General features: G+C 36.2%; 2 protein-coding genes and 1 long non-coding RNA gene across 4 annotated transcripts; 1 reads left to right on the plus strand and 2 right to left on the minus strand.

The window, feature by feature from the left end:
* Window positions 1-72: 72 nt before the first annotated feature.
* Window positions 73-7,460, minus strand: LOC133622654 (myoD family inhibitor domain-containing protein). 2 transcript variants are annotated; one of them, XM_072915922.1, is made up of 4 exons: window positions 7,117-7,460; window positions 3,246-3,375; window positions 2,979-3,167; window positions 73-408 (listed from the first exon to the last, which is right to left on the minus strand). In XM_072915922.1, the coding sequence occupies exons 2-4, from the start codon at window positions 3,328-3,330 to the stop codon at window positions 140-142; spliced, it is 543 nt and encodes a 180-aa protein (XP_072772023.1). In that variant the 5' UTR covers window positions 3,331-3,375; window positions 7,117-7,460; the 3' UTR covers window positions 73-139. The 2 variants fall into 2 exon arrangements, with proteins under 2 accessions (XP_072772023.1, XP_072772022.1); XM_072915921.1 differs by lacking the exon at window positions 7,117-7,460 and adding an exon at window positions 3,638-3,676.
* LOC133622657 (uncharacterized) lies at window positions 3,877-18,006 on the plus strand. The gene is made up of 3 exons (XR_009817811.1): window positions 3,877-4,022; window positions 10,085-10,226; window positions 17,860-18,006. It is a non-coding gene; the product is annotated as an uncharacterized lncRNA (long non-coding RNA).
* Window positions 17,720-22,328, minus strand: uxt (ubiquitously-expressed, prefoldin-like chaperone). The gene is made up of 6 exons (XM_061985494.2): window positions 22,118-22,328; window positions 21,813-21,894; window positions 21,381-21,448; window positions 18,387-18,494; window positions 18,235-18,298; window positions 17,720-18,151 (listed from the first exon to the last, which is right to left on the minus strand). The coding sequence occupies exons 1-6, from the start codon at window positions 22,243-22,245 to the stop codon at window positions 18,089-18,091; spliced, it is 513 nt and encodes a 170-aa protein (XP_061841478.1). The 5' UTR covers window positions 22,246-22,328; the 3' UTR covers window positions 17,720-18,088.
* Window positions 22,329-22,410: the final 82 nt, after the last annotated feature.

A 22,410-nucleotide genomic window follows, 5' to 3' on the forward strand; every position in this document is an offset into this window, starting at 1 on the left:
CAACAACTGACTTCCTGCTTCCTGTCTGGAGGTGCTTTCCTCTGACGCGCACTTGTTGTCCTAGCCCCGCCTCTTCTTGTGCTGTCAATCACACACATAGAGGTCCTGCAAACATGGCCGACGTCGCGAGGATGTCTCCCTAAGATGGGAAGCAGATGGAGCAACATTCCAGACAAATCTCCAAGCAGTCGGCCGAGTTGCAGCATTCCCCCAGCATCCCGCAGTCCCACGACGCCTGACACGCCTCGTCGGTGCACGGCGCCTCCACGCAGCAGCAGCGGCAGCAGTCATTGGCAGCGGCGCAGCAGCAGGCCACACCCCCTGTGCACGGCAGACACGCCCCCACGGCGGAGCACATGGACAGCAGCTCACAGAACAAGCACGCCAGCAGACAGTGAACGCAGCAGTCTGTAGAGACAGTGAACGCAACATATAGAAACGGTGAATGCATCGCCTTTTTAACCACCTGTTCGGTCAGTGAAGGCACCATTACTTGAAATAATTCGCAGACCCTGAATGTGTCGTCTTTACAACTGTCTGCGTGGCCAGTGAACGCAACCGTGGAGGAGAGGCGATTATAGAATCAAAGTCTACACAGATGCTGCGTTCAATGACTCAGATGATTGACAGGAAAAGTGAAGGCATCATGACTTGAATAATGTGCACTGTCTGCAGGGATAGTGAACACAACACGGGACCGTAAAGGCATCATCGTCTGAAAATAATCTGCACAGATGTTGCGTCTAATGACTCAGAAGATTGACAGGAACAGTGAAGGCACAGACATGTCAATTATCATTGTTTCAAAATAATCGGCACACATTAAATGCGTCGCCTTTACAACAGTCTGCAAAAACAGTAAATGCAACACAGGACCTTAAAGGCATCATCGTTTCAAAATAATATGCACACAGTGAAAGCGTCGTCTTTACAGTTGCCTGCAGGGACAGTGAACACAACACAGGATAGAGAAAGGTAGAACAACGTCAAAATAATCTGCACACAGTGAATGTGTCGTGTTTACAACTCTTTGCGTGGACAGTGAACGCAACCCGGGAGAAACCGAGATTAGTAGCAAAAACCATCATCTGTCTGCACAGGTGTTGCGTTCATTGATTTAGGGACAGTGAAGGCATCATGACTTAAATAATATGCACCGTCTGCAGGGATTGTGAACGCAACACAGGACAGTGAATGCATCATCATTTCAAAATAATTTGCACAGATATTGTGTTCAGTGACTCAGAAGATTGACAGGCACAGTGGCATCATGATTGAATTAATATGCACTCATGAACGCAACACAGTGAAGGCATCACGATTTAAATATCATGCACTGTCTACAGGGATAGTGAACGCAACATAATGACTTAAATAATATTTACTAGTGAACGCAACAGATTGACAGTAAAGGCATCATCGTTTCAAAATAATATGCTCACAGTGAAAGCGTTGTCTTTACAGCTGTATATAGGGACAGTGAACACAACACAGGATAGAGAAAGGTAGAACAACGTCAAAATAATCTACAAACAGTGAAAGTGTCATCTTTACAACTCTCTGCATGGACAGTGAACGCAACCCGGGAGGAGCCGAGATTAGGAGCAAAAATCATCATCTGTCTGCACAGATGTTGCTTTCAAAGAATCAGACGATTGACAGGGACAGTGAAGGCATCATGATTTAAATAATATGCACCGTCTGCAGGGATAGTGAACGCAACACAGGACAGTGAAGGCATCATCATTTCAAAATAATCTGCACACAATTAAATGTGTCGCTTTTACAACTGTCTGCATGGACAGTAAACACAAATGTGGAGGAGAGAAGAGGACATCATGAGGTCAAAAATCATCTGTCTGTACAAATGTTGCGTTCAATGACTTGTAAAATTTACAGGGACAGTGAAGGCATCGGGACTTGAATAATATGCACTAGTGAATGCAACACAGGACAGTGAAGGCATTATTGTTTCAAAAAAATCTGCACACATTGGATGCTTCATCTTCACAACTGTCTGTAGGAACAGTGAACGCAACACAGGGCAGCGGAGGCAGAAGCACTTCAACATAATCTGACTATGACGTGTTTACAACTGCCTGCATGGACAGTGAATGCAACACAGGACTGTAAAGGTATCATTTCAAAATAATCAGCACACTTTGAAAGTGTCGTCTTTTCAACTGTCTGTCGAGACAGTGAACGCAGCACAGGGCAGTGGAGGGAGAATCACTTCAATATAATCTGCACACAGTGAATGTGTCGTGTTTACAACTGTCTGTAGGGACAGTGAACGCAGCACAGGACAGCAGAGGCAGAATCACTTCAATATAATCTGAATGTGTCCTGTTTACAACTGCCTGTATGGACAGTAAATGCATCGGCGGAGGAGAGAAGAGATCATAGTGCAGATGTTGCGTTCACTGACACTGACTCAACAGATTGACAGGGACAGTGAAGGCATCATTACTTCAATCTTCCGCAGACAGTGAATGCGCTGTCTTTGAACGCAACACAGAACACTCCTGAATATTATTTACACAGTGAATGCGTGTGTTTACAATTCTCGGCATGGAAAGTAAACGCAACTGCGGAGACGAGAAGATCATAGTGTCATCTGTCTGCAGAGATGTTGCGTTCACTGACCTGGGCGGACGCCACATGTAATGTTTTCAATGTGTGTGTGTTTGTGTGTGTGTGTGTGTGTGTGTTACAGAGAGATAAGGTCCATGACGGTGTCCCGCTGATAAACATGCTGGGTGTGTGTGTTAATTTTTCTACTTCCTGTCCCAAAGTGTCAGTGAACTCATCCGTGCTGTTTTAACGTTAGCATCTAGCATAGCATGCTAACCAACTAGCACGTTGAAAAAAACCAAAGTGAAGCGTTAGCTACTCAACTGCAGAGAGAGCCGGGCGCCCGTTGGCAGCAAAGTATTTATTTTTAGGATAAAAAATAAACATAAATCTTGTTTACTCACCGTCTCCTGCTACTTCTTTGATGTGGGCGGCGTCCACCTTGAAGGAGGTGGGGCTTGTATTGGAGGAGAGGTGGTGGTGATGAGGATGGTGAGTGCTTGTGGATGAAACAGGAAATGGATGCACAGGGGGAGGGGCCACCGACGAGTCTTCGTCCTCTGCTGTAACAGAGCGAAGGGGCGGGGCCTTGTCTTCAGGTGACAATAATAATAATAAAGCATCTGCAAAAAGGAATACTGTGCTAAGCTAACATTAGCATCTTAGGTCACCTGCACATTGCAGTGGGCGTGGTCTGTTGGCCATGGGCTGGCTGGAGATGCACTCTGATTGGCTGGAGCTCGTCGACGCGTCCATGCTGACCAATGAGAGGAGAGAATTTTCCAAACAATCCAACTTCTTCTACAAAAATACATTAAAAAAACAAAAAAACTTTTTATGTACGTTTTTACTTGTGATAATGTTAAAATATTAATAAGGTCATTAAAATATGTTAGTCACATTTAACAAGAACAAATGTTTCTAACCTGCTGCCTCCTCACGCGTGTCAGTGTTTCCAATTCAGTGTGTGTGTGTGTGTGTGTGTGTTTTAAATTGGGTGGTCGCGCACTAGTGTGTGCGCATGCGTGTGTGCCGCCCCTTCCCCCACGAGGGTCCCCATTACCTTCATATTGAGTAAATGAGCAGGATGTTGAAGAATAAATGTCACACAATTAGTTGGAGGGATTTCAATACAATTTGGTTGTGAACGGCAACAATAGTCACGTGACAACAACACCTGTGACGTCACAGTGCTGCTCATGTTCAACGTGTTCTTTTTCCTGTTTAGAAACAGGCATGACCACGCCCCCCGCTCCCCGGAGCTCATTTGATTGGTCGCCACTTTTGCCGCCATCTTGTTCATCATGACACCTGCTGGATAAAGGAAGCATGCGGATCGTCCATCCATCCATCCATTTCCTACCGCTTGTCCCTTACGGGGTCGCGGGGGTGCTGGAGCCATAAATGTACACACAGAAAGGAAGCAGGAACATCCACTTTTAGGGGAGGTGAGACATGATAATAATACTGTTAAATAGTGATTGTATGCTCTAGTAGTCTATGCTAGTCTAGCCTATGCTAGTCTATGATAGTCTAGTCTAGTCTATGCTAGTCTAGTCTATACTAGTCTAGACTATGTTAGTCTAGGCTATGCCAGTCTAGTCTATGCTGGTCTAGTCTGTGTTAGTCTAATCTATGCTAGTCTAGGCTAGTCTAGTCTATGTTAGTCTAGTCTATGCTAGTCTAGTCTAGTAAATGTTAGTCTAAACTATGTTAGTCTAGACTATGCTAGTCTAGTCTATGCTAATCTAGTCTAGGCTATGTTAGTCTAGTCATTGTTAGTATAGTCTATGTTAATCTATTCTTTGCTAGTCTAGTCTGTTAGTCTAGCCTAAGCTAATCTAGTCTAGGCTATGTTAGTCTAGTCATTGTTAGTCCAGTCTATGTTAATCTATTCTATGTTAGTCTAGTCTATGTTAGTCTATTCACTGTTAGTCTAGTCTATTCTAGTCTATGTTAGTTTAGCCTATGTTAGTCTAGTCTAGTTTGTTAGTCTAACCATGCTAGTCTAAACTATGTTAGTCTAGTCTATGATAGTCTAGTTTGTTAGTCTAGACTAGCATAGCCTAGACTATGTAAGTCTAGTCTGTTAGTCTAGTCCATGCTAGTCTAGTCTAGTCTTTGCTAGTGTAGTCTATGTTAGTCTAGTCTAGTCTATGTTAGTCTAGTCTAGTCTATGCTAGTCTAGTCTAGTCTATGCTATCACTATGTAACTGCTTCACAAGCTGTAATGTTTTCCTTCACAAACTATTAGAAACCCTGATGATGCTTAAACTATGTAGGTCAGGGGTGCTCATTACGTCGATCGCGAGCTACCGGTCGATCTCGGAGGGTGTGTCAGTCGATCACCAGCCAGGCATTAAAAAATAGTCCTAAAAATGAGCGATCATAAATCTTCACTATGACGTCACTTTCGTCACTTGATTGACATTCACGGCACCCGAGGGTCTTCTGAGATGACGCTGGCTGCTGCCAGCTCATTAAAATTACCGACTGGAAGGCGAGAAACACTTTATTTCAACAGACTCTGGCGCCGTACCTGTCGTCAAAACTCCAAAGACCGACTGCACAGTTGCACAGTTGCGCTAACAAAACAAGAGTCTCAGAAAGCTGGCGTGCACAAGCTAGCAAGCTACAGAGTTTGCCGACAATGTATTTCTTGTAAAGTGTATACAAAGGAGTACGGAAGCTGGACAAATAAGATGCCAAAAACCAACCACTTTCATGTGGTATTGGACAGAAAGGAGGACTTTTTTCTCCTCCATTCCAAAATGCGGACGTTTTTAGCACCACTGTCTGATTCCAATCAATGCAAGTCATCAGAATCAGGTAATACACCAACTTATATTCTTGTCTTCATGAAAGAAAGGAATCTATATGTGTTAAACATGCATGTATTATCTTTAAACACCTTAACTTGTTAACAATATTAACTATATGTGTTAAACATGCTTGCATTATCTTTAAACACCTTTAACTTATTAACAATATTAACTATATGTGTTAAACATGCTTGTATTATCATTAAACACCTTTAACTTGTTAACAATATTAACTATATGTATTAAACATACTTGTGATATCATTAAACACCTTTAATTTATTAACAATATTAACTATATGTATTAAACATTCTTGTATTATCTTTAAACACCTTTAACTTGTTAACAATATTAACTATATGTGTTAAACATGCTTGTATTATCATTAAACACCTTTAATTTATTAACAATATTAACTATATGTATTAAACATTCTTGTATTATCTTTAAACACCTTTAACTTGTTAACAATATTAACTATATGTGTTAAACATGCTTGTATTATCATTAAACACCTTTAATGTATTAACAATATTAACTATATGTGTTAAACATGCTTGCATTATCATTAAACACCTTTAACTTATTAACAAAAACATCTATTTCATAAATAAGTAAATATAAATGATATATATGAATGAGGTAGATCCCCACGACTTGATCAATTGAAAAGTAGCTCGCCTGCTGAGAAAGTGTGAGCACCCCTGATGTAGGTCATCTAACGTTACACATTCACTAAGATTTCTTTATTTCTTCAATCGTTTATTTCTTTCTTTATTTCCTTCTTTTTTCTTTCTTTCCTTCTTTTTTCTTTGTTTTTTTCTTTCTTTCTTTTTTATGTCTTTTTTTCTTTCCTTCTTTCTTTTTTCTCTCTTTCTTTTCTTCCTTCTTTCTTTCCTTCTTTATTTCTTTCCTTCCTTCTTTCTTTCTTTTTTCTGTCTATTTCTTTCTTTCCTTCTTTCTTTTTCTCTCTCTTTATTTTCTTCATTCTTTCTTTCCTTTTTTCTTTCCTTCCTTCTTTCTTTCTTTCCTTCTTTCCATATTTCTTTCTTTCTTTCCTTCTTTCTTTCCTTTTTTTGTCTTTCTTTAATTATTTCTTTCTTTCTTTTTTTTCTTTCTTTCTTTTTTCTGTCTTTCTTTGTTTCCTTCTTTCTTTCTCTCTTTCTTTCTTTCTCTCTTTCTTTCTTTCCTTCTTTAATTCCTTCTTTCTTTCTTTCCTGCCTTCTTTCTTTCATTCCCTATTTCTTTCTTTCTTTCCTTCATCTTTCCATCCTTCTTTCTTTCGTTCTTTCATTCCCTATTTATTTCTTTTCTTCATTATTTCTTTTCTTCTTTCTTTCTTTCATTCCTTTTTTCTTTCTTTCCTTCTTCATTTCTTTCTTTCTTTCTTTCCTTCCTTCCTTATTTCTTTCTTTCCTTCTTTATTTATTTTTTTCCTTTTTCTTTCCTTCTTTCTTTCTTGAAGACTTTGAAACATCAGTTGCAGCGACCAATCAAATGAGCGGTCATTCATGAGGCCCTTAACATGAAGGCACCTCAGTTCCGCCAAAAAATTTTTTAAACTTTTTTTTTGGGGGGGGGGTGCAAAGAGGAAATTTTAAATTTGACTCAGTAGCGCCCCCTTAAAAAAAACGTGAAAAAAGGAATCCTCGCTGCCAGAGTCACATATCACCTCGAAAATCATGAGAGGACGCGCGTAAAAAGTTTCAAGAACCCTTACTTGAAAGCAAACAGGAAGTCGGCCATCTTGGTTTCTGTCGGCCAGTTGTAGGCTGAAAAACAGGGGTCGTACTTCAACCAACTCTTTCAAGCGACTTGGACCAAAAAAGCCGAAAGATGGTCATTTGCGAAGGAAATTTGCCTACGTCACAGGTTGTGGGCGTGGCATGGCGCCAAATTTAGGATGTGGGCGTGGCATGGCGCCAAACTTTGAGCCGATAGCTCATCACAGCGTCTGAAACTTAAAAAATCGCTCGGCGATGTCAGATTCTGATCCAATTTGGTACAAATGATGACGATGACACCATGAAGTGCTGGATTGGTCAGAAATTATTTGTACCTATTCATAGTGGGCGGAGCCTGGCAGCAAAAAACACATCCTTGTGCTACGTGACTTTAAACCAGTGCTACTCAATTATTTTCTGTTACGTCCCCGAGAAGGGCTTCACGGTGGCAGAGGGGTTAGTGCATCTGCCTCACAATACGAAGGTCCTGAGTAGTCTTGGGTTCAATCCCGGGCTCGGGATCTTTCTGTGTGGAGTTTGCATGTTCTCCCCGTGACTGCGTGGGTTCCCTCCGGGTATTCCGGCTTCCTCCCACTTCCAAAGACATGCACCTGGGGATAAGTTGATTGGCAACACTAAATTGGCCCTAGTGTGTGAATGTTGTCTGTCTATCTGCGTTGGCCCTGCGATGAGGTGGCGACTTGTCCAGGGTGTACCCCGCCTTCCGCCCGATTGTAGCTGAGATAGGCTCCAGCGACCCCAAAGGGAATAAGCGGTAGAAAATGGATGGATGGACGTCCCCGAGAAAGAAGAAACAATATAGAGTATACGGTAAATATGATCAAATCTGTAAAAATGTTGTAAGTACACCTCTGCATAACATTGTATCCCTATTAACATGAAAGAAAAAAATATAAACTTACAACAAAGAATAACTTTATTATTGTTCAGTTTCAGCAGGTTCACGCCACATGGGCGAAGGAAAGGTGTCATAGGTCATAGGTTATTAAAAAAACAAACCTGTTCCAATTAAGTGTACAGAGTGCGCATTTTACAAACATTTATTTACATCATTTTATAGTTAAGATTTTTTTTATTTTACATTTTGCGCCTGTTTCGCCTGATTATTGGGTTATTTAAAAAAAAAAAACGTTCCAATTAAGTGTACAGACTGCGCATTATACAAACATTTTTATTTACATGTTTTTATTGTTGACATTTAATTTTTTTTTTCACATTCTGCAATTTGGCGCCCCCTCCAGAGGATGGCGCCCCAGAGCTGTTTCACCTGATTATTAGGTTATTTAAAGAAAACAAAAACGTTCCAATTAAGTGTACAGAATGCACGTTTTTCAAATATTTCTATTTACATGTTTTTATTGTTTACATTTTTTTTACATTCTGCAATTTGGCACCCCCTCCAGACGATGGCGCCTGTTTCGCCTGATTATTAGGTTTACTTAAAACAACAACAAAAACGTTCCATTTAAGTGTACAGAATGTGCATTAAACAAACATTTTTATTTACATGTTTTTATTGTTGACATTTAATTATTTATTTATTTCACATTCTGTAATTTGGCACCTCCTCCAGAGGATGGCGCTCCGAGCTGTTTCTCCTGATTATTAGGTTATTTAAAGAAAACAAAAATGTTCCAATTAAGTGTACAGAATGCACATTAAACGAACATTTTTATTTACATGTTTTTATTGTTGACATTTAATTATTATTATTTTTAATTTTTTTTCACATTCTGTAACTTGGCGCCTCCTCCAGAGGATGGCGCCCCGAGCTGTTCCGCCTGATTATTAGGTTATTTAAAGAAAACAAAAACGTTCCAATTAAGTGTACAGAATGTGCATTATACAAATATTTTTATTTATATGTTTGTATTGTTTACATTTTTTTTACATTCTGCAATTTGGCGCCTCCTCCATAGGATGGCGCCTGTTTCGCCTGATTATTAGGTTATTTTAAAAAACAAACAAAAAAACGTTCAATTTAAGTGTACAGAATGCGCATTAAACAAACATTTTTATTTACATGCTTTTATTGCTGACATTTAATTACTTTTTTTCTTTTTTCCCCCCACATTTTGTAAATTGGCGCCTCCTCCAGAGGATGGCGCCTCGGAGCTGTTTCGCCTGATTATTTGGTTATTTAAAGAAATCAAAAACGTTCCAATTAAGTGTACAGAATGCGCATTATACAAATATTTTTATTTACATGTTTTTATTGTTTACATTTTTTTTACATTCTGCAATTTGGCGCCCCCTCCAGAGGATGGCGCCTGTTTCGCCTGATTATTAGATTATTCAAAAAAACAAAAACAAAAACTTCCATTTAAGTGTACAGAATGCGCATTAAACAAACATTTTTATTTACATGTTTTTATTGTTGACATTTAATTACTTATTTATTTTTTCACATTCTGTAATTTGGCGCCTCCTCCAGAGGATGGCGCCAGGGAGCTGTTTCGCCTGATTATTAGGTTATTTAAAGAAAACAAAAACATTCCAATTAAGTGTACAGAATGCGCATTATACAAATATTTTTATTTACATGTTTTTATTGTTTACATTTTTTTTTACATCTGCAATTTGGCAACCCCTCCAGAGGATGGTGACAGTTTCGCCTGATTATTAGGTTATTAAAAAAACAAAAACAAAACAAAAAAAAACGTTCCAATTAAGTGTACATAATGCACATTATACAAACATTTTTATTTACATGTTCTTATTGATGACATTTAATTCGTTTATTTTTTTTTTTACATTCTGTAATTTGGCGCCTCCTCCAGAGGATGGCGCCCCGGAGCTGTTTCGCCTTATTTATAGGTTAGTTAAGAAATAAAAAAAAACGTTCCAATTAAGTGTACAGAATGCGCATTATACAAATGTTTTTATTTACATGTTTTTATTGTTTACATTTTTTTACATTCTGCAATTTGGCACCCCTTCCAGAGGATGGCGCCCCGGAGCTGTTTCGCCTGATAAACTGTGAGAACTATGGACAGGCCCCGTGCCGAGGAGTAACGGGATGAGGTCACCGATGAAGGCAATGACATCATTTCCTTCACCTCGCTCAGTACACCAACGAAACGAGGTTCGAAGAACGGCTATTGCGCTCAGCATCGTCCGCCTTCTCCTTTAAGTGTGCGTTTTATTCTTCCAAAGTCGCCACCTGCTCCGTCAGGTATTTGTTCGAATGTTGACTCTAATAACACAAGGTTTTTTTCTTTAAAGCTGTCATTGCTCAAAAAATAACAATGAATCAAAATAAATGTTATGTATTTCTGACAGAAGCTAAAAGTATTTCACATCAAATATTCAACTTTGAAATATTTTTTGGGGAAATATTGCATAATTTGAGTGTGTGCCGTAACAAAAAAAGTCTTTGTTGGGAAAAAAAAAAAAAGGGCATAAAACGAACAAAAAAGATTTAAAAAATAATACAAAAATTTAATCGACAGAATAAGCTGAAGTTCATCTGAGAATTTAAGTGCTGAAAGTAAAACCTAAAACTCACACTTTTATAGATGTGAGGCCCTTTTAGAACCCTGAGAATTAAAATAATGCTATTGTTAAAAAAATAATAATGAATCAAAATCAATGTTGTGAATTTCTGACCGAGGCTAAAAGTATTTTACACCAAATATTCCACTTTGAAATATTTTTTGGGGAAATATTGCATAATTCCTGTAACAAAAAGTTTTCATTGGGAATAAAGGACATTAAACAAACAAACATAAAAAAATAATAAAATAAATAATTGACAGAATAAGCTGAAGTTGATATGAAGATTTAAGCACTGAAAGTAACATTTTTTTTAATAAAACTAACACTTTTATAAATGTGAGGCCCTTTTAGAACCCTGAGAATTAAATAGAATGATATTGTTAAAAAAAAAAAAAAGAATCAAAATCAATGTTGTTATGATTTATTGACCTATATGGGTCTGCTATTTCTTTACATCAAATATTGCACTTTGAAATACTTGTTGGGGGAAATATAAAAAGATTTAAAAAATAATAAAAATTTATAATCGACCAAATAAGCTGAAATTGATCTAAAGATTCAGGCGCTAAAGGTAAAAAATAAAATAAAACTCACACTTTTATAAATGTGAGGCCCTTTTAGAACCCCGAGAATTGAAAACAATGTTATTGCTCAAAAAATAATAATGAATCAAAATAAATGTAATGTATTTCTGACCGAGGCTAAAAGTATTTCACATCAAATATTCCAGTTTGAAATATTTTTTAGGGAAATATTGCACAATTTGAGTGTATGCCGTAAAAAAAAAAAAGGTTTTGTTGGGGGAAAAAAGGGCATAAAATAAACCAAAAAAAAGATTAAATTTTTTTTATAAAAATGTATAATTGACAGAATAAGCTGAAGTTGATATGAAGATTTAGGCGCTGAAAGTAAAACATAAAATAAAACAAACACTTTTATAAATGTGAGGCCCTTTTAGAACCCAGATAATTACAAACAATGTTCATGATCAAAAGATAATAATGAATCAAAATAAATGTTATGAATTTCTGACCGAGGCTAAAAGTATTTCACATGAAATATTCCACTTTGAAATATTTTTTAGGGAAATATTGCATAATTTGAGTGTGTGCCGTAACATTGTGTGGGCATAAAACAAACAAAAAAAACATCAGAAAATAATAAAATGTATAATCGACAGAATAAGATCAAGTTCATATGAAGATTTAAGCGCTGAAAGTAAAACATCAAATAAAACTAACACTTTTATAAATATGAGGCGCTTTTAGAACCCTGAGAATAAAAAAAATGTATTGCTAGAAAAATAATAATGAATCAAAATCAATGTTATGAATGATTGACTTATATGGGTCTCCTACTACTTCACATCAAATATTACATTTTGTTCTGGGGGAAATATTGCATATTGTGTGTTTACCATAAAACAGGTTTTCCCTCTAACAAAAAAGACATAAAACATAAAAAAAACCAATTATATAGAAAAGTCTAAAGTTGATCTAGAAATGTCGTATAGAAAAAAACTATATATGACTTATTTTTACCATTTTAATGACTTTTCTGGGTCTCCGGGACCAAACTGGAGGGGAGCTCTAAAGGTTAAAAAATCAATTTGTTGCATTGGTTTAGAAAATAAAATATCAAAATGGCCTTGGCGTCATATTTCGGTGTACCCCTGTTTTAATCGCTTAAAACAACACATTCTGTTTTTATTCTTTTTAACCAGACACCGGAAATCAATAGCTGGATGATGGAAACGATTTGTCAAGAAATAATAAGAATAATCGCTTAAAACCATAAATAAAAAAGAAGTCAATCCCCTCTGTTCTGTACCTCATTGTCCAAGTGACATCTTACTCTTTATGCCATTTCCTCAAGGGGACAGAAAAACATTTTAAAACCTACCATATATTATTATTTGATCATTTTGGCAAAATACAAACACACACATAAAACATTCTATGGCTTTTGTTAGACGAATTAAACGCTAATAATGCTGACAGATATGATGTGGTACCTGACCATGATGCTGCCACATTACCATAAACCTGGCTCGCATCACACAGCTATACTCCCCACCATTCTCAGTCACGACAGCCATCTTTGTACGCTTGGCTTTTTCACTCGTAGCACCGGTGCTACTAAATGAAAAAAAAAAAAAAATAGTACAGAAATGTTTTTGTAGCACAGAAAAGAATGTACTAGTAATATGAAATGTCTTAAATATTAAAATGTCATTATTAACACTCAAACAAGGTACATGTTGCCCATATAAACACAGTGCTACTGTAACACTCAATTCAACACATCCCTAAACTGTGCTAGCATTGTCGCTAAAACCAGTGTAGGGCTGGGCCATATGGACCAAAAGTCATTCCCTGATATAGTTTGGCCCATAAATTAACCCTCAAATAGAAATATCTGTTGACGTAACCAATGTTCCCTCTAAGGTGCGCGCATGTGCAATTGCGCACTGCTCAAGCATCCTCTGCACACAGCAAATCTATGCCACGCACAAAATCAAATAAAAAAATAAGCGCATAACAATTTTCGACACGACATTGCTCAAATATTGTAACGTCTGTCGAGACGCTTTACTGAGCAAAACTCTTTATTGTCAGCCATAAACACATCACCAAAACATTAGTAAAAAAAATATATCTAGCAAAACTGGTCATTTCAAACCAGCAAAACCAACTTTGTTAAATCAACAGCAGCCGCTCGCTCTTTCTCACTTGCGCCAACACATGCACATATGGCACTTAGCCAGTGATGAGTTTACAGCCACACAAAAAGTCGGACAACTCCAACACCACACATAAAGTGTAATTCCAGGTCGTTACACTATGATTTACCAATCAAATGTGTGCTTATTCTAGTGTCATTTATTAGGAATCTTAATTTATAAATATTAATCATGAAATGCTGTTAGTATAATAAATAAATACTAATAAAAATAGGAAGTTGCAGGAATGTACACATGATCCCCTGCTTACATCTCATTGTGCAACATGTGAATGTTTTAATGGGAACTAAATGCAATGTCTGAAAGGGGTACAAATTATTTCCAAGGCATGACCTCCACCCAGACAAACAATACAAGTACACAGTTCATGAAAAACAATATTTTTTGTTACTGTCATTCTAAGTGGGCCTAAACACTTATATTAGAAAAATAACCTCATGGAAATGACTGCTGTCAATTGTTTATAATAGTAAGAGAATGTTGTCTGTCTATCTGTGTTGGCCCTGCGGTGAGGTGGGGACTTGTCCACGGTGTACCCCGCCTTCCACCCGAATGCAGCTGAGATAGGCTCCATCACCCCCCGCGACCCCGAAAGGGACAAGCGGTAGAAAATGGATGGATGGATGGATGGAGATTGAAGTTGTTATTTAGTCAGGTTTGGGACAGGTGTGCTGCTGGTGTAGCCACAGTGTGCACGTGTGCTGTTGCTCACATGTGCTCCACTGAAGGCTCAGGGAGTTTTTGTGTTTGCTCACACACATGAAAAATTAGAGGGAACATTGGACGTAACTAAATATATCCACCATGCATTGATTTTACATTTTCGGGACTGATGGGGAACCCAAATACTCAAAAACGGGTCCCAACAAGTAAGAATTGTAGGTTTTGCATAATAAGATCCCAATTTAAAAGGTGTTTTGAGATAATAAAAAAGAAAAAGCCTTGAAATTATTATAATAAAAGTCAAACATAAAAAAAGTTGACATTGTGAGATAAAAGGGTTGTAATTATGAGATTAGAAAGTCAAAATAATAAGATAAAAAAGTCGTAATTATGAGATGAAGTCAAAATTATGAGATAAGAAAATTGAAATTGAAGTCATGAGATCAAAAAGTCAAAATATGAATAAAAATGTGAAATTATGAGATCAAAATTGTGATAAAAAGTCAATTATGTGGAAAAAGTTGTAATCATTAGATAAAGTCGAATTAACGAGATATAAAGTCATGAGATAGAAAATTTGAAATTATGGGATAAAACATTGAACATTGAAAGTGAAATTGAAGTCATAATAATGAGATAAAAAGTCATAATTTAGATACAAATTTGACATGAGATAAGAAAGTCAAAATGATGTGATTAAAAAGTCATAATTATAGGATTAATACATCGTAATTGAGATAAAGTCTAGATTGCTAGATAGGAAAGTCATAATTGTGAGACAAAAATTCGCAATTGTGAGATAGAAAGTGTAAATTATGAGCTAAAATCAAAATTATGAGATATAACATTTGAAATGGAAGTCATAATAACGAGATAAAATCATAATTTAGACATGTGGAAAAAGACGAAATTATGTGATAAAATGACAATTATAGGATAAAAAGTAGTAATTATGTGGAAAAAGGCGAAATTATGGTAGTCGTACATATGAGAAAGTTTCATATACTATATAAGAAAGTCATAATTATGAGATAAAAAGTCAAAATTATGTCATTAAAAAGACGTAATTGAGATAGAGTCTAGATTACTAGATAATAAAGATACAAATTTGCAATTTGGAGATACAAAGTCAAAATTATGAGATACAAAAGTTGAAATGGAAGTCATAATAAGGAGATAAAATCACGTGAAAAAGTCGAAATAATGTGATACAAAGTCAATTATAGGATAAAAAGTCATAATTATGTGGAAAAAGTCAAAATTATGACATACAAGTCGTAATTTTGAGTCTAATATACTAGATAAGAAAGTCATAATTATGAGATAAAAAAATCGAAATTATGAGAAGTTGAAATTGAAGTCATGAGATTAAAAAATCAAATTTTAGATAAAAATGTGAAATTATGAGACCAAAATGATGTGACAAAAAGTCAATTATGAGATAAAGTCATAATTTAGATAAAAATGTAAAATTATGAGATAAGAAAGTCAAAATTATGTGATTAAAAGAAATCATAATTGAGATAAAGTCTTACTAGATAAAAAAAAAAAGTCATAATTATGAGATAATAAAATTTAAATTGAAGTCATGATGTGACGATCTGTTACTTCATTTCTGTTTGTTTCCTTGATTTGTATTTACTTCCCATCAGTGCTCTTATTTTGTTCCTATTTCCTGTTTGTCCCGCTGAGCACTCTGGTACTTCCCTCACCTGCTGTTGATTGGCAGCCGGTCCACACCTGCTGCCAATCAGCATGTCTCTATTTATGGCTGTCTCGAGCACTCCTCAGTGCTTGAAGATTGATTTATGTTGTGAACTCTTACATGCAAGACAGCTCTATTTCTGTTTTGAGTAAATTAAACTCATCTCACCTGCTCTCCGTTCTCCTGGTTCCTGCATCTTGGGATCACTAAAACTGCAGCCATGCGCGTTCCTCACACGAGATTAAAAAGACATAATTTGGATAAAAATGTTCAATTATAAGATTAAAATTGTGATGAAAAGTCAATTATGTGGAAAAAGTTGTAATTATGAGATAAAGTCGAAATAATGAGATATCAAGTCATAATTATGAGATATAAAATGTGAAATTATGGGATAAATCAAAAGTGAACATTGAAAGTGAAAATGAGGTCATAATAATGAGATAAAAAGTAATAATTTAGATAAAAATGTGAAATGAGATAAAGTCAAAATTATGTGATTAAAATTATCTTAATTATAGGATTGATGAATCTTAATTGAGATAAAGTCTAGATTACAAAATAAGAAAGTCATAATTGTGAGACAAAAATTCACAATTGTGAGATAGAAAGTCAAAATTATGAGATATTAGATACAAAAGTTGATAATGAGATAAAATAACAATTTGTGTAAAAAAAAAGTCGAAATTATGTGATAAAAAGTAAATTATGGGATTAAAAGTCTTAATTATGTGGAAAAAGTCGAATATATGAGATAAAGTCGTAATTATGAGATAGTCTAATATACTAGGTAAGAAAGTCACAATTATAAGATAAAAACTCATAATTATGTGATTAAAAAGTCATAATTATAGGATTAAAAAGTTGTAATTGAGATAAAGTCTAGATTACTAGATAAGAAATTCATAATTGTGAGATAAAAATTCGCAATTGTAAGATAGAAAGTCTAAATTATGAGAGAAATCTAAATTATGAGAGACAAAAGTTGAAATGGAAGTCAAAATGAGATAAAATCACAAAATTTAGTGAACAAGTCGAAATTATGTGATAAAATTCGAAATTATGTGATAAAATTCGAAATTATGAGATAAAGTCTAATATACTAGATTAGAAAGTCATAACACGACATAAAAATGTGAAATTATGAGAAGTTGAAATTGAAGTCATGAGATTAAAAAAATATAAATTTAGATAAAAATGTGAAATTATGAGATCGAAATGATGTGATAAAAAGTAAATTACGTGGAAAAGTTGTAATTATGAGATAAATCAAAATTATGAGATACAAAAGTTGAAATGGAAGTCATAATAAATGACTTGAAATCATAATTTAGATACAATATTGACATTTGGTTTAAAAAGTCAAAATTATGTTAAAAAAAGGCATAATTATAGGATAAAAAGTCAAAATTATGAGATAAAGTCGTAATTATGAGATAAAGTCTAATATACCGGATAAGAAAGTCATAATTATGAAATAAAGTCTAAGATACTAGATAAGAACGTCATAATTGTGGGATAAAAAGTCGAAATTATGAGATAAGAAAGTTGAAATTGAAGTCATAATAATGAGTTAAAAAGCATAATTTAGATAAAAAATTAGAAAATTATGATAAGAAAATCGAAATTATGTAATTAGAAAGTCATAATTATAGGATAAAAAGTCGCAATTATGTGAAAATCAAAATTATGAGATAAGAAGTTGAAATTATGAGATAAGAAGTTGAAATTATGAGATAAAAAAGTTATAATTATGAAATAAAAAGTTGTATTATGAGATAAAAAGTTATAATTATGAAATAAAAAGTTGTCACATACACTGTTTCCAATGTCGTGGGAGATTTCCTATTCCTGAAATCATTTCCATCCTTTGCCTTCATTGGGGGCGGAGCTATGTTCGAGTGGAAACACTTTCATGTTCTTCCTCCACTCACGCCGCTCGTTAGTGCTGCTAATGATACAAAATGTGGATTATTCACACGCCCACTCTTTTATTGTTCTGAAAGTGACATTTGATTCACAATAAAGGTTTGATGTCACCCCCTAACAAGACTTCCAGTAGCTTTGACTACCTTGACAAAAACAGTTACTTTATTGATTTTGTGGTAGAAAGAAATCCTACGACTGATCCATCGTCTTGTCGCCATGGCGACCGGACATGTTTGGATGACGGAGCGGTGCCTTGTGGTGAAGTTGGGTGGATCGTATCCAGGGGTGGACCTGGCAGGACACACTCTCTGTCTGAGGCACATCTGCAGGAGAACCATTAAACTGATCCTGACCTGCTGGTGGTCCTGGCCAGGCTGTGTCGGGGGGGTTCACAGATGAGTCCAAACATCTAGAAGACTTCTCTTCTGCTGGGCTCTGGAAGATCTGTAATGCCCTGAAGTTCTCGCAGACCCTGAAAGAGGAAAACAGTTTGATTTTTTACCAATTATCAAATCAACAAGCGCATCCCCTGGAATGTGTGAAGAGCAAACTGACCTCCAGCACCATGCGGATGTTTGCTTTGATTTTAGCAGCGTCTTTGGTCAGCTGATCCGTGAAGCTAAAAGACACAAGCAGCATTAGCACGGCAGCGTCTCGCATCAGGAACTCGAATGCAAACATGCTAAAAGCGGTGAGTTGTCACTGACGCTGTGAGCTGATTTGTCTTCTTGTCGATGAAGCGCAGAGCTTCCGTGTGGTCCATCTCCACGAAAAAGCCAAAGCCCACCAACACGAAGATCTTGGATGAGTCCTCCCTGGGTTAACACACAGAAGTTCCTTACATTGTGGATGAAATCTTTAGCAGGCATTCATTTGTGCACATGTCAAAATAAAACATACACCAGGGGTGGCCAAACCTTTTCCCTGAGAGCCCCAGACTGACAATCAAAGGATGCGGGGGCCATTTTGGTAGTTTTCACCCTCAAAACCAGTACAATATATCAATTCTTTTTCAGGCAACTGGAAAATGCAATTTTGGTAGAAAGGCTAACAGTTAGCAAGCGTCAAGTAACAAAAATGTGAGCAAAATGAGCTAAAAAAGCTAGTATGCAGACAATACCATGCTAATATGCTAATAGTTAGCATTAGTGAAATACCAAAATATGAAACTGAGCTGTATACCTGCTTAATTAGCTAAAAAATCAAGCATGCCAGTGTTAGAATGCTAAAATGCGTCAAGTACCAAATTGTATTGCTCTGAGGTGTGTACCTAAAAAATTTGTAAAATGAGTTTAAAAAGCTAGCATGCTGACAGTACTATGATAATATGCTAACAGTTATCATTAGTGAAATGCCAAAAAATATGACACTAAGCTGTATACCTGCTAAATTAGCTAAACAAACATCTACCATGCTAGTGTTAGCGTGCTAAAATGCTAACTGTAACATGTGTCAAGTACCAAATTGTATTACTCTGAGGTGTGTACGGAAAAAATGAGTAAAAATGAGCTAAAAAAAACTAGCATGCTGACATCCATCCATCCATCCATCCATCCATCCATTTTCTACCGCTTGTCCCTTTTGGGGTCGCGGGGGTGCTGGAGCCTATCTTAGCTGAGTTAAAAAAGGTAGCATGCTGACAGTACTATGAAAATATGCTAACAGTTAGCATTAGTAAAATACCAAAAAATATGACACTGATCTGTATACTTGCCAAATTAGCTAAAAAAAAAATTCTAGCATGCTAAAATGCTAACTGTAACATGCATCAAGTACCAAATTGTATTACTTTGAGGTGTGTACCGAAAAAATTAGCTAAAAAAAACTAGCATGCTGACAGTACTATGAAAATATGCTAACAGTTAGCATTAGTAAATACCAAAAAATATGACACTGAGCTGTATACTTGCTAAATTAGCTAAAAAAAAATCTAGCATGCTAGTGTTAGCATGCTAAAATGCTAACTGTAACATGCATCAAGTACCAAAATATATTACTCTGAGGTGTGTACCTGAAAAATTAGCAAAGTTAGCTAAAAAAAACTAGCATGCTGACAGTACTATGATAATATGCTAACAGTTATAGTTAGTGAAATACCAAAAAATATTCAACAATTATCACATACATTTTTCATTTCTAAATCCATACTAGGTTGCAGTACAGTCTCCTGTCTTCAACATAATAATTGTTCCTACAATCACAGTATATTTACATTCAAACCATTTCACAGTTAAACCGTTTCCACCTTTCCTTATACATTCCACTTGCATTTAAACCAGCATACTTCAATATTCAAACCATTCCTACTGTACATTCAAACACAGGGCTCGAATTTAACTACGGCAACCGCGGCAATTGCCGCGACCGCCCTCTCATTTGCCGTAATGCCCTAAAAATTGACCAACATTTGCGGCAACACCTTGCTGTGACTGCCCTTGACTCTTTCCTTGTTAATGGACATGGGATATAATGGTCAACGACATAAGGATAAATAGAGATTAAACTCCAGATGTTTAGTAAGACCGTCTCCTTTATAAATTACCGAAAACCCTATAATTATTAATTCATTTTAAACAACACAAAGTCAGACCCATGCGCATTTTCATCACTTGGCTTTCTAGTCACGGTGTAGCAACACCTTTAATCTCGCTCAAAGGATCCACCCTCGGAGTATACTTACTCAACACTTACATGTCACACTAAGGGTAGCCGTATGAACAACGCCAACACTGTCAAAAATCTGTGCCACATAGTGAGACCATACTAAACAACAATGACAAACACATTTCGGGAGAATATTTGCACCGCAACACAACAGAACACATTCCCAGAATTCCTTGCAGCACCAACTCTTCCGGGACGCTACAGTCATTTTCCCTTGCTTCCTGCCATGTGTTTAAGCACTGCTGTTAGATGGAGACAGGTGTGGACAATATTGGATACACTTGTCCCCACGCTAAAAGTACACAGCCAAGGAGAAAAACTATATGATGTTGCTTTCATTCTAACAATACAGCGTCTATCAGCTGCTGTGACAGAGTTAAGGAGGTGTCACCCCTGTTTTTGTTGTTGTTGGCCAAACTGTTGTACTGAACCACAAGGGGGCGTTAGAGAAGAACACATCTTGTTTATTAGACTTTATCTTCATTAGCCAAACTGGTTTGTGTTTTATTTTGATATCAAAAAGTAAACGCCATGTTTAAAAAAAAAATTCATGTCACAAAGGTATTACTTTAAAAAACATTTGACACATCATTTTGTTAATATTTTGTTGTGTGTAGTTAATTCCTATACGACATATTTCTGCTCAAACTCTTAATGGATCTGTCCCAATACAGCATCTACATGCACATAACTTTAAAAATATAAAAAAATAGTTCCCTCTATCAAAAGGTAAACATAGAGATAAAGGCATCATGAAATGACAAAAAGCTAAAAAGTTTAAATTAATAATGAATTTAAAAAAAAGGTATGTGTATGCAAGCATGCTTTGGAGCCCCTGCCTTCAAAGAAAATAATGTTTGCCTTGGTGCCCTAAAATATGAGCCCTCCTTTAAGGTGACACTTGCCTTGACCTTAAAAAGTAAAAATTTGAGGCCTGCAAACATATTCTTACAATATTCTACATTCCTTCAGCATTGCATTTTCTAGTTACTATTGTTGTTATGATGACTACTATGGGAGAGAGGAAAAAAGCTTACACTTCTGCCTGAACGTAGAAGTTACATCCCAGGTCAACATCTGTCTTCAGGCGCTGAGAGCCTGTCTCCTGTTACAACACACACAACAACATTCTGTACATGCAAGTCACTTCTTGTGTATTTATTTTTTTGCTGCAGCTGTTACATATACTGTAATATTGTACATGGTAATTGGGATTTGTTATATATTGTATATATTATATAAAAATATAATATATCAGTATATATTATATACTTTGTATATAATATGTAAATATTACATATATGTTACAGTATATTTTAAATTGCTACTATGGCACATGTTTAGTCTATTCAATACTTAATACCTGCATTATCATTTCCATCCTTTGAAACTGAGCTACTGCGTGGAACAATTTCCCTTGTGGATCAATAAAGTTTGTCTAAGTCTAAATGTAATTTGTGTGTGCATACCTGCAAACTCTGTATGGTGTTCTTGAGCTGCAGGTACTGAGCTGTTTGATCATAAACGGAGTCTCGCTGCTCCATCACCGCTCTGAAAAGCAACAAACAAGCTCTAACCACGTGGACATGTACTTGTATGTTGTATAACAAACAAGCTCTAACCATGTGGACATGTACTTGTATGTTGTATGTTGACAAGTTCACTGATCTTTTGCTGCAAGTTAACAGCCATCTTAGCTACCGTGCATTTATTTATCAGTGAAACCGAGCACGGAAACCAAACCACAGGACATTCGCGGTGGCACGTCTCTTACTGTAAATCCTTCTTCAAGACGTCGTCAATAAACTTCTCATACTGCAACACCTTCTGCTCCACGTTGCCATTAGTGGTCATGTTGACATTAGCAGTAGCCGTGGGCGCCATGGCCGATCGAGCTAACATCCGGGGACCTGCTGAGCTTATTTACATTTTTTTATTTATTTTTATTTTTTTAAGAACAATTATTTCTTATACTTTCATGTTGTCAAACATTGTATTTAAGTATATTGTCTTAAGTATACGATTTTAAAAAACATGCTGTTGTGACGTCAAGTGAGGGCGGGACTG

The sequence above is a fragment of the Nerophis lumbriciformis genome, linkage group LG23 (genome assembly GCF_033978685.3).
Source record: "Nerophis lumbriciformis linkage group LG23, RoL_Nlum_v2.1, whole genome shotgun sequence".
Lineage (NCBI taxonomy): Eukaryota > Metazoa > Chordata > Actinopteri > Syngnathiformes > Syngnathidae > Nerophis > Nerophis lumbriciformis.

What these genes read in the sequence shown, in the direction of transcription:
- LOC133622654 (XM_072915921.1), bottom strand. An exon ending in ACGCCCACTGCAATGTGCAG is followed by an intron (nt 3,168 to 3,245) that starts GTGACCTAAGAT and finishes TGTCACCTGAAG; the next exon opens with ACAAGGCCCCGCCCCTTCGC. An exon ending in CAAAGAAGTAGCAGGAGACG is followed by an intron (nt 409 to 2,978) that starts GTGAGTAAACAA and finishes CTGTCTCTACAG; the next exon opens with ACTGCTGCGTTCACTGTCTG.
- uxt (XM_061985494.2), bottom strand. Translation starts at nt 22,245, where the DNA reads ATGTTAGCTCGATCGGCCATGGCGCCCACGGCTACTGCTAATGTCAAC. An exon ending in GTCTTGAAGAAGGATTTACA is followed by an intron (nt 21,895 to 22,117) that starts GTAAGAGACGTG and finishes GTTGCTTTTCAG; the next exon opens with AGCGGTGATGGAGCAGCGAG. An exon ending in TTCTACGTTCAGGCAGAAGT is followed by an intron (nt 18,495 to 21,380) that starts GTAAGCTTTTTT and finishes GTGTTAACCCAG; the next exon opens with GGAGGACTCATCCAAGATCT.